Consider the following 16,780-nt stretch of genomic DNA (forward strand, 5'->3'; position numbering starts at 1 on the left):
AACCCCAGCACCTGTGGGAGGCAGAGGCAGGAGGATTGCTGTGAGTTTGAAGCCAGCCTTGGTCTGAGTTTAGAGTACATGTTCATTTCCTCACCGAGTGGCTTTATGATTCTGCTTTTGTTTTGAGTCAGGGTTTTGCTGTGTAGCTCAGGCTAGCCCCAGACTCATGGCAGTCCTCTTGTTCTCAGCCTTTCAAGAACTGGAAGTTCATAGTGTGCCACCGTTGGTGTGTGTCCTAGTTAGTACTCACTATGTAGCCCAGGCTAGCTTCAGACTCATGGTAATAGCCTGAAGAGAGAGAGGGAGAAGGAGGGACCAGGCGTGATGGCTGCGCTTGTACATGTGTAATGTACGCTTTGGAAGTGGAAATAGGTGGATGCGTCAGGCTTGGTGACCAGCTGGCCTGGAATATTCAGCAAGTTCCAGATCAGTGAGAGACCCTGTCTCAGCAAAACAGGTAGATGGCATCTGAGGAATGACACCTGCGGTTGTCCTTTGGCGTGTATAGGCACTGACACACACACACACACACACACACTCACACACATACTCACATGCACACACATGCACACACACGCATGCCCATAAGGAAACACTCCTCAGATCTTTCTGGAAACCATGGATCCATGTCAGCAAGGATCCAAGAACCAGCCACTCTCCCTGAGCCAATGCTTTGACTGGAGAGCCAGCTCAACTTGCTCTGCCTCTAAGGGACAGACCCCTCCCCTACAAGGGTCACTCTAAAGAAAACTTTTGTTTGTTTGTTTTTCGAGACAGGGTTTCTTTGTGTATTCTTAGCTGTCCTGGACTCACTTTGTAGACCAGGCTGGCCTCGAACTCAGAGCGATCCACCTGCCTCTGCCTCCCGAGTGCTGGGATTAAAGGCGTGCGCCACCACGCTCAGTGAAAACTTTTTTTTTTTTAATTGTTTGAGACAAGGTCTCCTGGAGCCCAAGGTGGCCTTACATTCCACTTTGTATCTGAGAATGACGTAAACTTCTGCTCTTTCTGACCCCATGCCCTGAATGACAGGTGAACACCTGTGCGGGGATCCAATCCAAGGCTCTGTGTGCTCAGCAAGCACTCTGGCACCTGAGCCCTACCTAGCCTAGCTTTTGAAAGGAAGCAGTGTAATCACACAGTGCACCTTAGGGACAGGAGAGGTGCCTAGGTGGCGAGGAGCACGCCCAGCTCTCGCAGAGGACCCCACACCTCTGTCGGGTGGCTCAGCATTGGCTGTAACTCCAACTTTAGGGAGTCTTAGTCAGGGTTTCTATGGCTGTGATGAAACACCATGACCAAAAAATCAAGTTGGCGGGGAAAGGGTTTATTTGGCTGACACTTCCAGATCATAGCTCATCACCGGAGAAAGGCAGGGCATGACCTCAAGCAGAGCTGAAACCCAGAGGCAGGAGCTGATGCAGAGGCCACGCAGCGTGCTGCTCTCTGGATTGCTTCCCATGGCTTGCGCAGCCTGCTTTCTTACAGAACCCATGATCAGATGGGCAGTGGTGGCACACGCCTTTAATCCCAGCACTCAGGGAGGGAGAGACAGGTGGGTCCGTGTGAGTTTGAGGCCAGCCTGGTCTACAAAGTGAGTCCAGGACAGCCAAGGCTACACAGAGAGACCCTGTCTTGAAAAACAATAAATAAAAACAATACATACATACATACATACATACATACATACATACATACATACACAGGACCACCAACTCAGGCATGGCACCACCCTCAGCTGGCTGGCCCCTCTCCTGGTGATCACTAATTGAGAAAATGCCACTCAGCTGGATCTCATGAAGGCTTTTCCTCAACCGAGGCTCCTTCCTCTCCGATGACTCTATAGCTGTGTTAAGTTGACACACAATCCAGCCAGTACAAGGGGAACCCAGTGTTTCTGGTCTCCAAGGGCACCTGCATACACACACACACACACACACACACACACACACACACACACACACACACACACACACACGCAGAGAGAGAGACAGACAGACAGACAGACAGACACTTTAAAAATAATAAAAAATAGATCTTAGAAGGCAGAGCTGTATTCTAATTCTCATTTTAGATTCACCACGAGCCGAGCCGTGGGACGACAGCTTAACTGCTCTAAGCCTCAGTTTTTCCAAACAGAAAAGAAAAGCAGGAAAATCCTCTCTTCCGTGTGGGGGAGGATGCATTTGAGGGAAGTCATGCATAGCACTTTGAGCTTTGTAGTTGTTTGTGAACCGTGGCTGATGACTTCTGAGTACAGACTGACCTTCCTTGTCTTGGGATCTCTGACCACCCTCTCTGATTTGTGCCTAGTTCCAAAGGGTGTAAGTTATCTGACTGTGTGCACGTGGGTTCTCCCAAGGGGAAACTTTAAGGAACCCTTTATAATTGTGGCTTGTTGGAACTGGAAGTGGAGCTCAGTGGCCTAGAGCTGTGCCTTGTTATAGCTCTGGCTCTAAAAGCTCAGTCCATCCCAGGAAGTGGAGACAAGAGGAGCTGAAAATACACTTAGAACTGTTCCCACACACCCAGGGTTCCTAAGGTTAGTGCTAGGAAATCTCCGATGAGACAAAAGGGAAAATTAGGATACTTTGCGGAGTGATACAAGCCTGCAACTCAGTCTTTCTCATGAGCCTTGCTCCACATAAGATTTGGGGAAGTTGGGGGCTGGAGAGACGGCTCAGAGGTTAAGAGCGCTGACTGCTCCTAAAGAGGTCCTGAGTTTAATTCCCAGCAACCACATGGTGGTTCACAGCCATCTATAATGAGATCTGGTGCCCTCTTCTGGTGGTCAGGCACACACAAACATTAAAAAAAAAGAGAGAGAGAGAGAGATTTGGGCAGGAAAACAGACACTTCTCCCCTGTGAGCACATCCACATCCCCTTAAGATAGCTTTACCAACAAGCCCCACGTTCATATACCTGTCTTCCTGGGAGTCTTCAAAGAGCCCAGCCGCCTGCTGGTGTCTCAGGTTGTTTCAGCCTTGTCTCAGCAGATCTGCCCCCGGGGCATTAATATCTATTAGGAGAGTTGGTTTTGGTTTTTCTTTTTTCTTTTTCTTTTTCGTTTCTTTTTTTTGTTTGTTTGTTTTTTTGTTTGGTTTTGGTTTTGGTTTTTGGTTTTTAGTTTTTCGAGACAGGGCTTCTCTGTGTAGCCTTGGCTGTCCTGGGCTCACTTTGTAGACCAGGCTGGCCTGGAACTCCGCACAGTGCTCCACCTGCTTCTGCCTCCTGAGTGGCAAAAACAATTTTGGATGTATATAAATTCCCACCATATAGATTTTTAAAAGAGATATAGTTATTTTATTGTATGTGTATTCGTGCCTCTATGTAAGTGGACCATGTGTGTGCACTGCCCCTGGAGTTCCGAGGAGAAATCCGGTTTTTCTTTTGAAATTTTATTTTTATTTTATGTGTAAGAGTATTTGCCTGAGTGTGTGTCTGTGCACCATGTGTGTGCAGTGCCCTCAGAGGCTGGAAGAGAGACTTAGAAACAGTTGTGAGCCACTGTGCGGGCACTAGGAATTAAATCCAGGTCCTCTGGAGGAGCAACCCTACTCTTCACCACAGAGCCATCTCTTCCACCCCAGGCTGGCCTCGAACTCACAGAGACCCTCCTGCCTGTGCCTCATGTGCACCATCACACCCAGCTGCTGTGCCGCCCTCTTCTTCTCCTCCTCCTCTTCCTCCTCTTCCTCCTCCTCTTCCTCCTCTTCTTCCTCCTCCTCTTCTTCCTCCTCTTTTTCCTCCTCCTCCTCCTCCTCCTCCTCCTCCTCCTCCTTTTAAACACAGGGACTTACTTGTAGCTCTGGCTAGCCTAGAACTAGATTTCATAGACTAGGTTGGCTTTGAAGTCACAGAGATCCATCTGCCTCCGCCTCCTGAGTGCTGAGATCATAGGCATAACCCACCATGCCTACCTAGCTCTAAGTAGAATTTTTTTTCTTGTACTGCTCCTAAGGATTCCTAAGGAGAAATTTATTGCAACAAATTACCAGTCTAATTGTTTAATACTCTGCTGTTCGAGCTCACATAAATAGACTAATAATGCATTCTAAAGTTCTCTCTCAATAAGCAGTGGTGCCAGAAGCCTTTAACCCAGGACTCAGGTTATCCCAGAGGCAGAGGCAGGTGAATCTCTGAGTTTGAGGCCAGCCTGGTCTACAGACCCAGTTTTAGGACAGGCAGGGCTACACAGAGAAACCCTGTCCCAAAACAGAAACAAAAAACAAAGTCAACAACAACAACAAACTCCTCTCTCTCCTTTTTTTTTTTTTAAAGATTTGTTTATTATATATGTATACAGTGTTCTGCCTACATGTATACCTGCAGGCCAGAAGAGGGCACCAGATCTCATTATAGATGGCTGAGAGCCACCATGTGGTTGCTGGGAATTGAACTCAGGACCTTTGGAAGAACAGCCAGTGCTCTTGACCGCTGAGCCATCTCTCCAGCCCTCCTCTCTCCTTTTTAATTAATTAAAAAACAACGAAAGAAAGGATTTCATATTTCCCAGGCTGGTCTTGAACTCACTGTGTAGCTGAGGCTGGTCTTGAACCCCTGATCCTTCTGCTTCTGTTTCCTAACTGTATGCACACTTTTTTTTTCTTTTCTTTAAAATAAATATAATGGGGCTGTAGAGATAGGTCAGAGTTAGGAGCAATAACTGTGTTTGCACAGGACCAGGGTTCAGTTCCCAACAGTCACCTGGTGGCTCACAAACATCTGTAACTCCAATTTCAAGTGATTCAGTGCCCTCTTCTGGCCTTCTCAGACACTGCACTCATGCAGTGCACATAAATACATGCAAGCATAATACTCATTCATCTAAAATAAAACTTAAACATTTTTTCTTTCTTTCTTTTTTTTTTTTTTTTAATTTTTGAGACAGAGTTTCTCTGTGTAGCCTTGGCTGTCCTGGAACTTACTGTGTAGACCAGGCTGGCCTCAAACTCACAGAGATCCACCTGCCTCTGCCTCCTGAGTGCTGGGATTAAAGACGTGTGACATTGCTGCTACCACCACAACCACCTGGCTAATTTAAACATTTTTTTTGTTTTGTTTTTCGAGACAGGGTTTTTCTGTGTAGCCTTGGCTGTCCTGGACTCGCTTTCTAGACCAGGCTGTCCTCGAACTCACAGAGATCCACCTGCCTCTGCCTCCCAAGTGCTGGGATTAAAGGCAAATGCCACCACGCCCTGCCTTTAAACATATTTTTAAGAATTAAAAACAAAATAAAATAAACATTGACCAGAGGGGTGGGGAAAGCCATGTGAAAGTCCAGGCGTGGAGGTGGAGCGGTAGCAAGACCTTTGCCCAGCACGTTCAGCACACACTTAAGAAGTTAAGTCCGGGCTGGAGAGATGGCTCAGAGATTAAGAGCACTGCCTGCTCTTCTAAAAGTCATGAGTTCGATTCCCAGCAACCACATGGTGGCTCACAGCCATCAGTAAAGAGATCTGGTGCCATCTTCTGGCCTGCTGGCATACACGCAGGCAAAACACTCTACTTAGTAAATAAATGACTAAATAAATAAATCATTTAAAAAAAAAGAAGTGAAGTCTACCTTCAGTAGAGAAGGTGTCATTGCAGGGCATCCCTCCTGCTCCATATTCCATGCTGCTGTCACCCTGCTATACACACCCAAAAGGAAAAGACACCTATAATAACTAAGTATGGCTCTTTTTCCTCCCAAAGTCTCACTTCAGAGCCTGGGTTAACATCCAGCTTCACCTCTAAGTGCTGGAACTGCGTGCAGCAGCATCCACGGCCAGAGCTAGGCACAGCTTCTCTTCTCCCTGTCCTTTGATGGAAGCTGATGCTTCTGTGAGGCTGTTTCTTTGCCTCTAGGGCGGAAGTGTGGCCCATCCGCTCGCTACATCAACTCCTCTGAAGAGCGAGGGTACACCCTCAAAATGCAGAACAAGTCTACACTCAAGTAGCACGTCTGCCTCAGAAGCTTGAGCGTCCTAAACAATATGGGTTGAGCTGGAGAGATGGCTCAGTGGTTAAGAGCACTGGCTGTTCTTCCAGAGGTCCTGAGTTCAATTCCCAGCAACCACATGGTAGCTCACAGCCATCTATAATGTGATGGTTCTGGCCTGCAGGTGTACATGCAGATAGAACACTGTATACATAATAAGTAAATTTAAAAAAAAAACAATATGGGTTGACAACACTTGTAAGGCAGAGACAGTCACATCTACCATGAGTTCCAGGCCAGCCAGAGCTGCAAGTCTCAGTAAATAAATAAATGGCAGATTGAAGGAAATCTTTACAATTATAAGTCAAGATACAGCCAGGCATGGCGGCTCATGTCTTTAATCCCACCACTGGGAGGCAGAGGCAGAGGCAGGAGGATCTCTGTGAGTTCCAGGCCAGCCTGGTCTACAAAGTGAGTCCAGGACAGCCAAGGCTATACAGAGAAACTCTGTCTTGAAAAACTAAACAAAAATAAAGAGATCAAACAAAACAAAACAAAAAGTCAGGATACATTGTCTATTTCCCTGGACAAAAAAAAAAAAGTTTTTATTTTGATCCTTTAGATTTCTTATTTCAGAATGTAGAAGAAAGAAAACCTCATCCTAACAGCAAACCTTTTCTCTCTCAACAGGATCTATTTAAGATGGACATAGAAGACTGCAATGGCCACTCCTACATGTCTGGTATGCCTTCTGTTCAGATGGGTGTGGGAGCAGACTCTTGGGTGAAGGCTGAGAGTCTTCAGCCCTAGGGCACAACTTCTACTTGACAAAATGTCAGCCACAGCTGTCACTCAGTGTTTTGGTGTTTGCAGCAGCATGCAGTCCCCTGCTGTCACTCAGTGTTGTGGTGTTTGTAGCAGTATGCAGACCCTTAGTGGTTTTCTTGGGTTGTTTTGTGTTTTGTTGCTGTTGTTGTTGTTTTTGGTTTGGGTTGGTTTTTTAAGACAGGGTTTCTCTGTGTAGCCTTGACTGTCCTAGAACTTGCTCTGTAGACCAGAATGGCCTGGAACTCACATCGATCCCCCTGCCTCTGCTCCCTTGTGCTGTTACATTCCTAATGGGGGTTCTTTTCCATGCTGCAGAGGGGGTGGGAATAAACGTGGATGAAACGGATGATCCGGAACAAGTAGATGGGAGGAAACCGTGGCTCTCTTTCATGTGTGATAAGGTCACCAGCCAAACAGAGAATTCTGTCCCAACCGAGTAGAGTGCATCATCTTCGCAAACCTTAAAGTGCACAGGGATAGTACAGAGAATAAAGGGGGCTGAGGTGGCCACCGGGCGCACACCTTTGATCAAAGCACTCAGGAGGCAGAGGCGGGCGGATCTGTGAGTTGGAGGCCAGCCTGGTCTAGACTGAGTCCCAGGGCAGCCTCTGCGCCCTGAGCACTGAGGCTAAAGATATGCACCATGCCCAGAAGAATTCAGAATTTCTAAGTGAAATAGTGACTCAAGCCATTGTGATGATGCCTACAACCCCTTACGTGGGAAGCTGAGGCAGGAGTGCGAAGATGAATCTGAAGCCAGGCAGAGCCGCAGAATCAGATCCTGACGCATAGAAACAATACCAATTTGGATTTTATAGCTCACTTGGGGTTTTTTTTCTGTTTTTTGTTTTTCAAGACAGGGTTTCTCTGTGTAGCCCTAGCTGTACTGAATTAGTTTTATGGACCAGGCTGGCCTCAAAGTCACAGCAATCTACCTGCATCTACTGTCCTGAGTGCTAGGACTAAAGACGTGCGCCATCATGCCCAGCTATAGCTCACATTTTTAATACTAGCATTTAGGAGGCAGGCAGATTTCTGTGATTTTGAAGCCAGCCTCATCTACATAGTGAGTTGTGAGGCCAGCCTGGCCTACAAAGTAAGTCCAGGACAGCCAAGGCTACACAGAGAAACCCTGTCTCAAAAAAAACAAAACAAAAAATAAATAAATAAAAGATTTCTTTTTTAAAAATATTAGAATGTCAAGGACCAAAGAGATAGGTACGGTATAATACATTTCTAATATTAGTATTTGGGAGGCTAAGGCAAGATCATGAGTTCTAAACCACCCTGAATTATATAGCATGGCCTTGAGTTAAAAATAAAAATGTTGAGTCTTGCAAGGTGCTGCAGAAAGCAGGCAGATCTCTATGAGTTCAAGGCCACACTGGCCTATATAAGGCAGCCTAGACCCTGTCTCAAAACAAACAAACAACAAAACACGATGCGGATGATGGTATCTGTAATCTCACACCAAGGCGGTAAAAGCAGGGAGATTATGAACCCAAGGCCAGCTTACCCTGCGTAGTAAGACCCCGCCTCAACAAAGCACGTCCAAGTGCCATAGTAGAAATGAGCTGCAAGGCATTTTATTATGCTCATCTTAAAGTTGAACCAACGAAGGGAACATGCTGGGAGCAGCCAGACACATGCCAGAACCCTTGTCATCACCTGGGTAAGACACAGAAGACACTGACGCTGAAAGAGCTGGCTCAGGTATAGGTTTGCAGGGTGCCACTTGCTGGATGAGTGACACGGTTCAGCAGCCGATACCCCCACCTCTTGATCAGTCAAGTTTACTTACTGCTGAGCAACAGAACACTGAGGACCAGGTTAGTGCCGGATGGCCACTGGCAGATGGATGAGATCCAGTTCCTGCTGTAAGGAAGGCAGGCGAGACACTGTGGGGGAGGCTGAGGAAATGCCCCACGGGCTCCTTTCAGTAGCGTCTCTGGAGAATGATGAACACGAGCCAAAAATTTCTGAGGCTATTTGCTTTGCCCTACTACGAAGCCAAGCTCTAGGCTCAAGGTGGGTTGGCATTGTGAGGGTGAGAATAACCTCTGCACAGATGGCTTCTGAGTCGAAAGAGAAACCCAAACTACCCTCCAAGCCGTCCGAGAACAGTAGATGCGAACAGCAACCTTCAGAAAGACAAAAGCAAGGCAGGACTGGCCTTATGTCTAAAGAATGCCTCCCTCAGGGCTAGACATGGCTAAGACCGAGACGTCTAAGAACCCTTCTCCCGGGTTGATCCAGAGGCAGAGAGTTCTCCCAGTGTCTAGCTTTTAACCAGCCCTCTCTTAGCTCATCAGAGCTCTCTGCCTGTTCATAAGTAGGTGACCTTCCTCACTGGCCACCTGATAAAGTGAGGCAGTCTCCTGTTCTTCGAAGGGTGGCGCTTTATCACCTCACAGAACCTGATTCTGAAAGCGCTGCCACCGTCTCACCCCCCCTCCCCAGACACACACTCTCTTCCTTTCTAAAAGTACAGCTAATTCCCAAGGGGGGGGAAGAGGGGGGAAGCAAGAGTCCACGAATTTACAGCCCAGATTCCCACCCTACCCCCCACATACATCAAAACCAGAAACTGAGTTGCTCAAACCAGCCAAGTTACTGGCCAGCCCACGTCCTGAGTGCTCTGGTGCTGCGAAACATTTAAGAGAGCAAGGATTGGCGGGCCCCAAGTTCCATGGCCCCTCCCACCCCCAAATTCTTGGAATCAGAAAATACAGCCTTCCAAAGTAGGTCAGCTCAGCAGTGAGCAGTTCTCTGGAAGGGAAGGGAGCAGCAAGAAGAGCCTTATCCTGAGAGACGACAGCTCCATTCTGGACTCCAGCGGCTGGACCCCCTGGGGAGCGGGGGGGGGGGGGAAGGGGAGGCAGGGAGGCACAGGAGGGAGAGCAGACAGGGAGACCGATGCAGCGATCGGAAGGAGCTCAGGGTCACAGATCTCCACTAGGCAGGCTGGACTGCTGGGCCATCACTGCTGGGAAAGGGGTTGTCAAAAGGCCGGGGACATGGACGGGAGCCGGAGTCTGTTGGGGGAGGAGCTTTCTGCCACTTCTAGAGCCTGGAGACGGCCCCTGTGTCCTGGGCCCCATGACCTCCCGGGCCTTGGCTTCCCTAGCTAACAGAGGATTGGACCTTCCCCGGGACCACCCCCCCCTTCCTTCTCCCCACAAGCCTGGGAGCCTGGGGGTCTCGGTCTCTCCCTCCCTCTCTCTCTCTCTCTCTCTCTCTCTCTCTCTCTCTCTCTCTCTCACACACACACACACACACACACACACACACACACACTTGCGTCCTTCTCAAGCATTTGCTGTGCGTTTCTTCTTTGTCTGCTGGGCAGGAGGGCAAACACATCTGCCTGTGCCTTCCCTCTCCGTGCACCCCCTACCTCCCACCCCTCCACTCTGAAAAGGGATGCCGGTAGCCTAGCGTCGCCCCACCACACAAGCTTGAACATTTTCTCACCAGGCCCCCTCCCCAAGCATATCCACGCCTCTCTCCCTCCTCTACACACACACACACACACACACACACACACACACACACACACACACACACGGCTCTCAGCACATACACCCTGGGCTGAGCGGTTCTGCCCGCTGCAGCCGTGGGCCCCTGCTCACCGCGCGCGGCTGCCACTGCCTGCGAAATGACGGCGGTTCCCCTCACTTCCAGGAATCCACGCTTCCTGGAAGGTGAGTGGCTGGGCTCACCCCTGCCTGCCACCGAGACGCAGACATGCACACACCACCCGCACTCCCTCGCCGTTTCCAAGGCGGCGGCCGCGTTCGCACCCAAGGGTCTCACCGGCAAGGGAAGGATAATGTAAGTTCAGGCAGAAGGCGGCTAGCGGAGGGGTGTGTGAGTGTGTGTGTGTGTGTGTGTGTGTGTGTGTGTGTGTGAGAGAGGGGGGCGATGGGGCTAGGGAGCCAATTCAGTAACAACTCTCAAGCCTGAGGAGACGAGAGGATGGGGGCTGTGTGTGTGTGTGTGTGTGTGTGTGTGTGTGTGTGTGTGTGTGTGGCGGGGGAGGGGGCGTTCCTCCTTACACTTGGGGAGGATGGGAAAGGGTGTTTGGTGTTGCTAAGCGAAGACGGTGTGACTTGGACAGTGGGGGCTTGTGGTGACATCTTGATTAGGCCTTGGGGACCAAGGTAGAGCAGCCAGGGGTGGAATGCTGAAGCGGGCTGGGTGGGAATGGACAGTAGAAAGACCATAGGAAGAGGGAGCCTTGACAGCAGACGCTTCAGCTGGGAACAGAGCTGTGAAGGGCCTCAGCCTCCTGGCCACAATAGACCGGGCATGGCAGTCTTTTCTTTGCTCATGCAGTCGCCGGTCCCTGGTAGCAGCCTAGCACCCTGCCACCTGGAGCCCGTTGGTCAAGGAGAGGAAGTGGCAGGATGAGGTTCCTTGCAGAGAAGTGCAGAGGCTTACACCGCTCCAGGCAACCGCTCAAGGGATGCAGGAGAGGGCTGGGCTCCTTCTGTAGCTCCCTGTTCCTTTCCGGCCTTTCTGCCCTGTCCCCCACCTCCTAGTTGCTCTGCTGTGAACCTCAGGATTTAGCTTTGCTCCCCAGGGGGTTCAGCCAACTCAGCGATGGCTTTGACCAAGATGTCTCTCATACCCGAGAGGAGCCTTAATTTTTGCCTTTGACAGTCTGAGGTTTCTTGGAAGTCCCAAACATTTGAAATTCCCTCACTGAGGTCTCTGAGGCTGAGGTGGGGGCAGGGAAGGGGGGGAACTGATGGGTTTCCCTGTCAGCCTCAGGCTAGAAATCTAAATCCCCGGAGCCCCTCAAAGACCTTCTGGCCTTTGACAGAGAAATCCTTCTTAGATTTTAGTGCCCTGAAAGTAGCCTCGAGTCTGTTTCCCTCTTACCTTTATCCTAGGGATGGATGACAGCAGCATCAGAGAGCCTCTGGAATTAGTGGTGGCGCCTTGAGGCTCCTGCTTTCTCTTCTGTTTCCAGCCCTTCATTGGGAGAGCCACAAAGAATGCTTCCCCCTCAGTGTCCCCAAGTGTCCCTTTAAGGGTACTGTCTCCCGGATAGGACAGCTAGCCCCTAGTCTTAGAGGCAGCCTCAGCTCCGGGAGTCTGGGACCAGACACGATTTCCCAGAAGCTTTAGGATCAAGACTTGAGCAGGCCCCCTTCTCACAACACTGAGCAATGAGCGCAAATCAGCGATAGCCCTGAAATAAGAAGCCAGGTGTGCTGCCTGTAATCCCAGTGCTTCAAAGGCTGAGGCAGGAGGATTGTCCGTTTACTTTTAGCCCTTTCCAGCCTATGGAACCTTCTAATCTCAGTGAACTCAGCCAAAAGGGCATGTGTTCAAACTGGGCCTGGATCTACGAGTCTTAAGGGTCCTGAGCTGCTCACTGTTGCGGGTCATGCTCACCTCGGGAGCCTCAGCTGAGGGAAATCAGATTCAAGGCTTTTTGTATCGGTGGTGAACAGGGCTCCTTGGGCTTCCATGGGATAGGATGGGGAACGGGACTTTAGGAGAGGATGTGAACCGGGAAATGGTCCCAAAGTCCTGAGTGGTTGTTTTCTTCCCACTGACCAAAGCTGGAGAGGGATCCCTCAGGAGGGTGTGTTCCGGATTTGTTGCCTCAGGCCCAGGACTCCAACCATTTTATAATGGAATCTTTATTTTGTGAAAGTAAGTATGTGCATAGCTGGGGATGTGGTAAAGTACTAACCCAGGTGGACTTCAGGGATGGATTTTAGGGTCTCTCTCTCCCTCTCTCTCTCTCTCTCTCTTCCATGTCTAGGCCTTCTGTGCATATGCCCATGCATGTTCACATTAGCAGACCATGTAGATGGCTGTGATGTTTATCCCAGTGGGTATGTTCTCTTTATGTGTATCTACATATGTGATCTGTGTTTGTGTGTTTATCTACATGTGTTTCTGTTTCATTCATATATGTGCGCAGAAAGGTATGGGGAGGGGGATTTTTGAAGACACTCGTGTTTTCAGGTATGCTATCGGATTTTTTAAAAAACATGATTTAAAAAAGCGTTTGTTTGTTTGTTTTTTAACAAAATGTTTGGCCGCCAAGCTGAAATAAATACACGTATGATAATTGATATTTAGCTCTCGACTCTGATTAGCTAGAAAGCTTTGGAGAGTCTTCAGAGTTTGGCCAAATTTGGAAAGCCCAACCCACTGCCAGTGAAACGGTGACTCCTAACTGGCCAGGCAGTGGTCAGGGACTCAGCATTTCTCTTGCGGGGATCCTACCCCAGCCTCAGCCACGACCAGTTTAGACAAGTAATAGAACATCTTTTATGTCTCCTAAAACAAAAAATTAAAATAAAATCGCAGCGCCGATTTCATAAGGTGTTTATGAAGCTTAAAGGAGACACTTCATTCCAAGTACACAGCCTTAATGCCTAGTACAAGTACTCACTCAGTAAATATTAACTGCTATCATTATCATTATACTAATACGATCATTAGATTCTGGACAGTTCTAGGTGCCCTTCCTGCAGACCCCAAAGCTACTGCTGACAGCTCCAGAGAGAGCAGTAAGAAAGATTTCCCCATGTCATCTTATCAGGTCCCTGTTCTCCGTTCTACCCTGGCCCGCCCAGCCCTGGGTCTGTTTCCTGCAGAGCTAGGTAGTGAGTGATGCTCTTCCCTGGGGGCGGGGGTTGGGGGGAGTCGGGGGGGGGTGTAGATAAAGGTATGGTAGGCCAGTCTCAGCTGCTGAGCTCGCGGAACTCAGAGTGAGCAGAGGGCACCGGGCCGCTGGGGCACAAGGTAGGGCGCTCAACGTTCAGCCTGTGCTGTGCATGGCCGCGGAAGCTTTTACAACGTTAGGTAGTGGCCGGTACCCGGCTTCAGCCCGAGCATCACCTGCCGTCTCTTCTCTCCTCCAAGGTAGCGGGGACTCATCTCTGGAGAAGGAGTTTCTCGGGGCCCCAGTGGGGCCCTCGGTGAGCACCCCGAACAGCCAGCATTCTTCACCCAGCCGCTCGCTCAGTGGTAAGTGTGTCTCCTCCTACCCGCTCCTGGCACTAGGCAGCCCCATTTTTTGTTTGGCCCTCAGTTTGCCTTCCCCTGAGCGCCATTTCCCCATCATCTCCTTCCGGTTTCCTGCTCAGAGACTCGCCGCAAGGTGGGAAGGACCCCAGAATCTAGATCTCTCCTAGCTTGTTAAAAGAATGAACAGCTAATGCCAGACTGGGCTAAAGTTAAAAGGTGCCGGGCGTGGTGGCGCACGCCTTTAATCCCAGCACTCGGGAGGCAGAGGCAGGTGGATCGCTGTGAGTTCGAGGCCAGCCTGGTCTACAAAGTGAGTCCAGGATGGCCAAGGCTACATAGAGAAACCCTGTCTTGAAAAACCAAAAACCGAAACGAAACAAAAGAGAAAGGTACTAGCTGGGCGTGGTGGTACAAAGGAGGCCAGCCTGCTCCACAGAGCACGTTCCAGAACAGCCAGGACTACACAGAGAAGCCCTGTCTTTGGAGACGGCGGGGTTGGAGAGAGATAAAGATTCCAAAGAATAATTCTAGAGTTGGAGATGTAGAGAGACAGAAATGGTCATTGGGTAGAGAGAGGCAGGGAACACACTGGGGCAGGACCTCAGCACCTCCCACCCCACTGCTCCTGTCAGGCAGGGTCCCCTGAATGCCCCTCCCCAGCTGGCCCTGCATCTGTGACATTCTCTAAATGGTTGAAATAGCCAGGAATGTAGGTCAGAGCTAGTGCCAAAGCTCCTCTGCCATGCCCCCTCGGGTTCCTAGGAAGAGGCATAGGGGGTTCAGTCTCTCAGGGAGGATAAACCTGTCTTTCCGTTCCCCTCCATCTTCAGCCTATTCTCCCCACCACTGTTTCCCGCCACTGCAGCTTGCTGGATCCCTGCCCAAGGCCAACCCAGATAGCTTGCTTTCTTTCTTTCTTCCTTCCTTCCTTCCTTCTTTTCTTTCCTTCTTTTAGACAGGGTCTTACTGTGTAGCCATGGCTGACCTGGAATTCACTATGTAGACCAGGCTGGCCTTAAACTTTCAGCTGTCCAAGTGGCTCTGCCTCCCGAGTGCTGGGGTTAAAGATGTGTGCCACCATGCCCACCCACACATCTTTCTCCGGTACAGGAGAGTGCAGGGGAAGGCTCCTCCAAGTTGCCTCTTCTGCCCAGTGACAGAAGACAGCCTATGCACACCCCGTAGCATATGCATGCTCTACCCTGCGTGCGCCACTGTTTTCAGTTCCAATGAGATTCTGGCATCATCACCTGAGACAGTAAACAGGCTGTTGTCATCCCTCCTGACAACCTTGTATGCCTCAAGGTTTGCAGTCGGTTGGACTGTAAAAAGTGCCATCCTGTCCTGGGAGTCGTTGCCCCTTTGCCCGGCTCTGTTCTAACCATCAGCCCCCTGACCCCCAGCCAACTCCATCAAGGTGGAGATGTACAGCGATGAGGAGTCCAGCAGACTACTGGGGCCAGATGAGCGGCTCCTGGACAAGGACGACAGTGTGATTGTGGAGGACTCACTGTCTGAGCCCTTGGGCTACTGCGATGGAGGGGGGCCAGAGCCTCACTCCCCCGGTGGCATCCGGCTGCCCAATGGCAAGCTCAAGTGTGACGTCTGTGGCATGGTCTGTATCGGACCCAACGTGCTCATGGTTCACAAACGGAGCCACACCGGTGAGCAAAGCCTCGGGGTTCTGTGGACTGGACGGGCTGTGGCTCCGTGGAAGAGCTCTGGGTAGAGGGGGCGGGGGGAGGGGGGCAGAGCTGCGCTTTGGTAGGGTGGAAGCAGAAGACCCACTGGTGGGGAGGTTGGGGGATGGGGGGGAAGGTGTCTCTGAAATGATAGGGTCAATCACAGCATGTTTTCTGGATGACAAAACAAACAAGGCAGGGATATGAACCCCCGCCCCTCGGAATGTCTGTACCTACCTGGCCCTCTTCTTCAGCTATTGTGGCAAGGAAGTTACTACTGCACTTCTCAGGGGGCCGGGGGAGGGTGGGTGCTGGGGCCTCTAAGGAGGACTCTTGAGGTTTCAGTGTAGAACAGTGGTGGGGTGTGTGTATACATGTGCAAGACCTTATGGTGGATCTCAACACCAAACAATGTTCGCAGAAGTTGGGGAGAGCTCTGCCTATAGTCAGTCCCAAAAGGGACAGAGGCCCAGGGTCTTCTCATCTCATAATTTGAAAGGGTGTATATTGGCGGAGAAGAGCCTCTGATTACCCTCCTCGGACTTCCAGCTCCTGGGTCAGACTGGACTCTTGGAGCTATTTTAGGAAATAGTCTTTTGGTGGGTCTTCGACGCAAAGCACTGCTTTCAAGTCACACATCTCTAGCCCACACCTTGCCAGGGTAAGGGGCCCCCAGGTGACCTCTGTGAAGTAGGCCTGGATTGTGTGGCACTCACTGCCGGTCCACAGTGCTGTCAGAGAGCTTGCCCTCTGCCCTCTGCCCTCTGCCCCCATCGTGCCATCCGGGACCCGTTCTTTCACCTGTAGGGGAGAGGCCCTTCCACTGCAATCAGTGCGGTGCCTCCTTCACACAGAAGGGGAACCTGCTGCGGCACATCAAGCTGCACTCTGGGGAGAAGCCCTTCAAGTGTCCCTTCTGCAACTACGCCTGCCGCCGGCGCGACGCGCTCACCGGCCACCTCCGAACACACTCAGGTCAGTGGCTGTCCAGCAGGAACAAAGAGGGTGGCCACCCAGCATGCTCAGAAAGTGGCACCTGAAGACCTTTCTTGGGAGAGGGGGTTCCAACTGACACTGAGGAGTAGAGAGCACAGACAGGGCCCTGCCTTGCTGACGTGGGCAGCAGGACCTACGAGGGATCTGTGGGAGTCGTTCCTCAGGTGTTTTCCTGCCACAGCCTGTGACATGAACCAGAAGGAACATGGTTAATGCCGCTGGCTCCTCTCTGACCTTTGTCTTCTAAACATTGCAACGATGTCAGCACCATATGTGACCCATCACCCCCAATCCTGAGCCCCGTGGGAGGCTCTCTTGCTACTCTTGTTTGTATCAGGACCTACACCTGTC

At 50.5% G+C, this 16,780-nt stretch overlaps 1 protein-coding gene and 1 long non-coding RNA gene across 10 annotated transcripts in view; one reads left to right on the plus strand and one right to left on the minus strand.

The window, feature by feature from the left end:
- Positions 1-16,780, plus strand: part of IKZF4 (IKAROS family zinc finger 4) — a 36,258-nt gene that overhangs the window by 10,847 nt on the left and 8,631 nt on the right. For 2 of the 9 annotated variants that reach the window (XM_084758511.1, XM_084758509.1), the window contains 7 exons: positions 6,615-6,666; positions 8,359-8,465; positions 10,437-10,586; positions 12,329-12,422; positions 13,647-13,751; positions 15,155-15,415; positions 16,241-16,408. In XM_084758511.1, coding sequence (XP_084614637.1) covers positions 10,500-10,586; positions 12,329-12,422; positions 13,647-13,751; positions 15,155-15,415; positions 16,241-16,408 — 715 coding nt within the window. In that variant the 5' untranslated portion in view covers positions 6,615-6,666; positions 8,359-8,465; positions 10,437-10,499. Of the gene's footprint in view, positions 1-319; positions 458-6,614; positions 6,667-8,358; positions 8,466-8,916; positions 10,587-12,328; positions 12,423-12,462; positions 12,608-13,645; positions 13,752-15,154; positions 15,416-16,240; positions 16,409-16,780 lie in introns of those variants that run through there. The other 7 variants (XM_084758513.1, XM_084758515.1, XM_084758510.1 and 4 more) reach the window with 6 other exon arrangements.
- LOC311584357 lies at positions 8,017-10,408 on the minus strand. The gene is made up of 3 exons (XR_014774829.1): positions 10,385-10,408; positions 8,554-8,893; positions 8,017-8,420 (listed from the first exon to the last, which is right to left on the minus strand). It is a non-coding gene; the product is annotated as an uncharacterized lncRNA (long non-coding RNA).

This window comes from Acomys minous (assembly GCF_964271855.1).
Source record: "Acomys minous genome assembly, chromosome: 15".
NCBI classification, from domain to species: Eukaryota; Metazoa; Chordata; class Mammalia; order Rodentia; family Muridae; genus Acomys; species Acomys minous.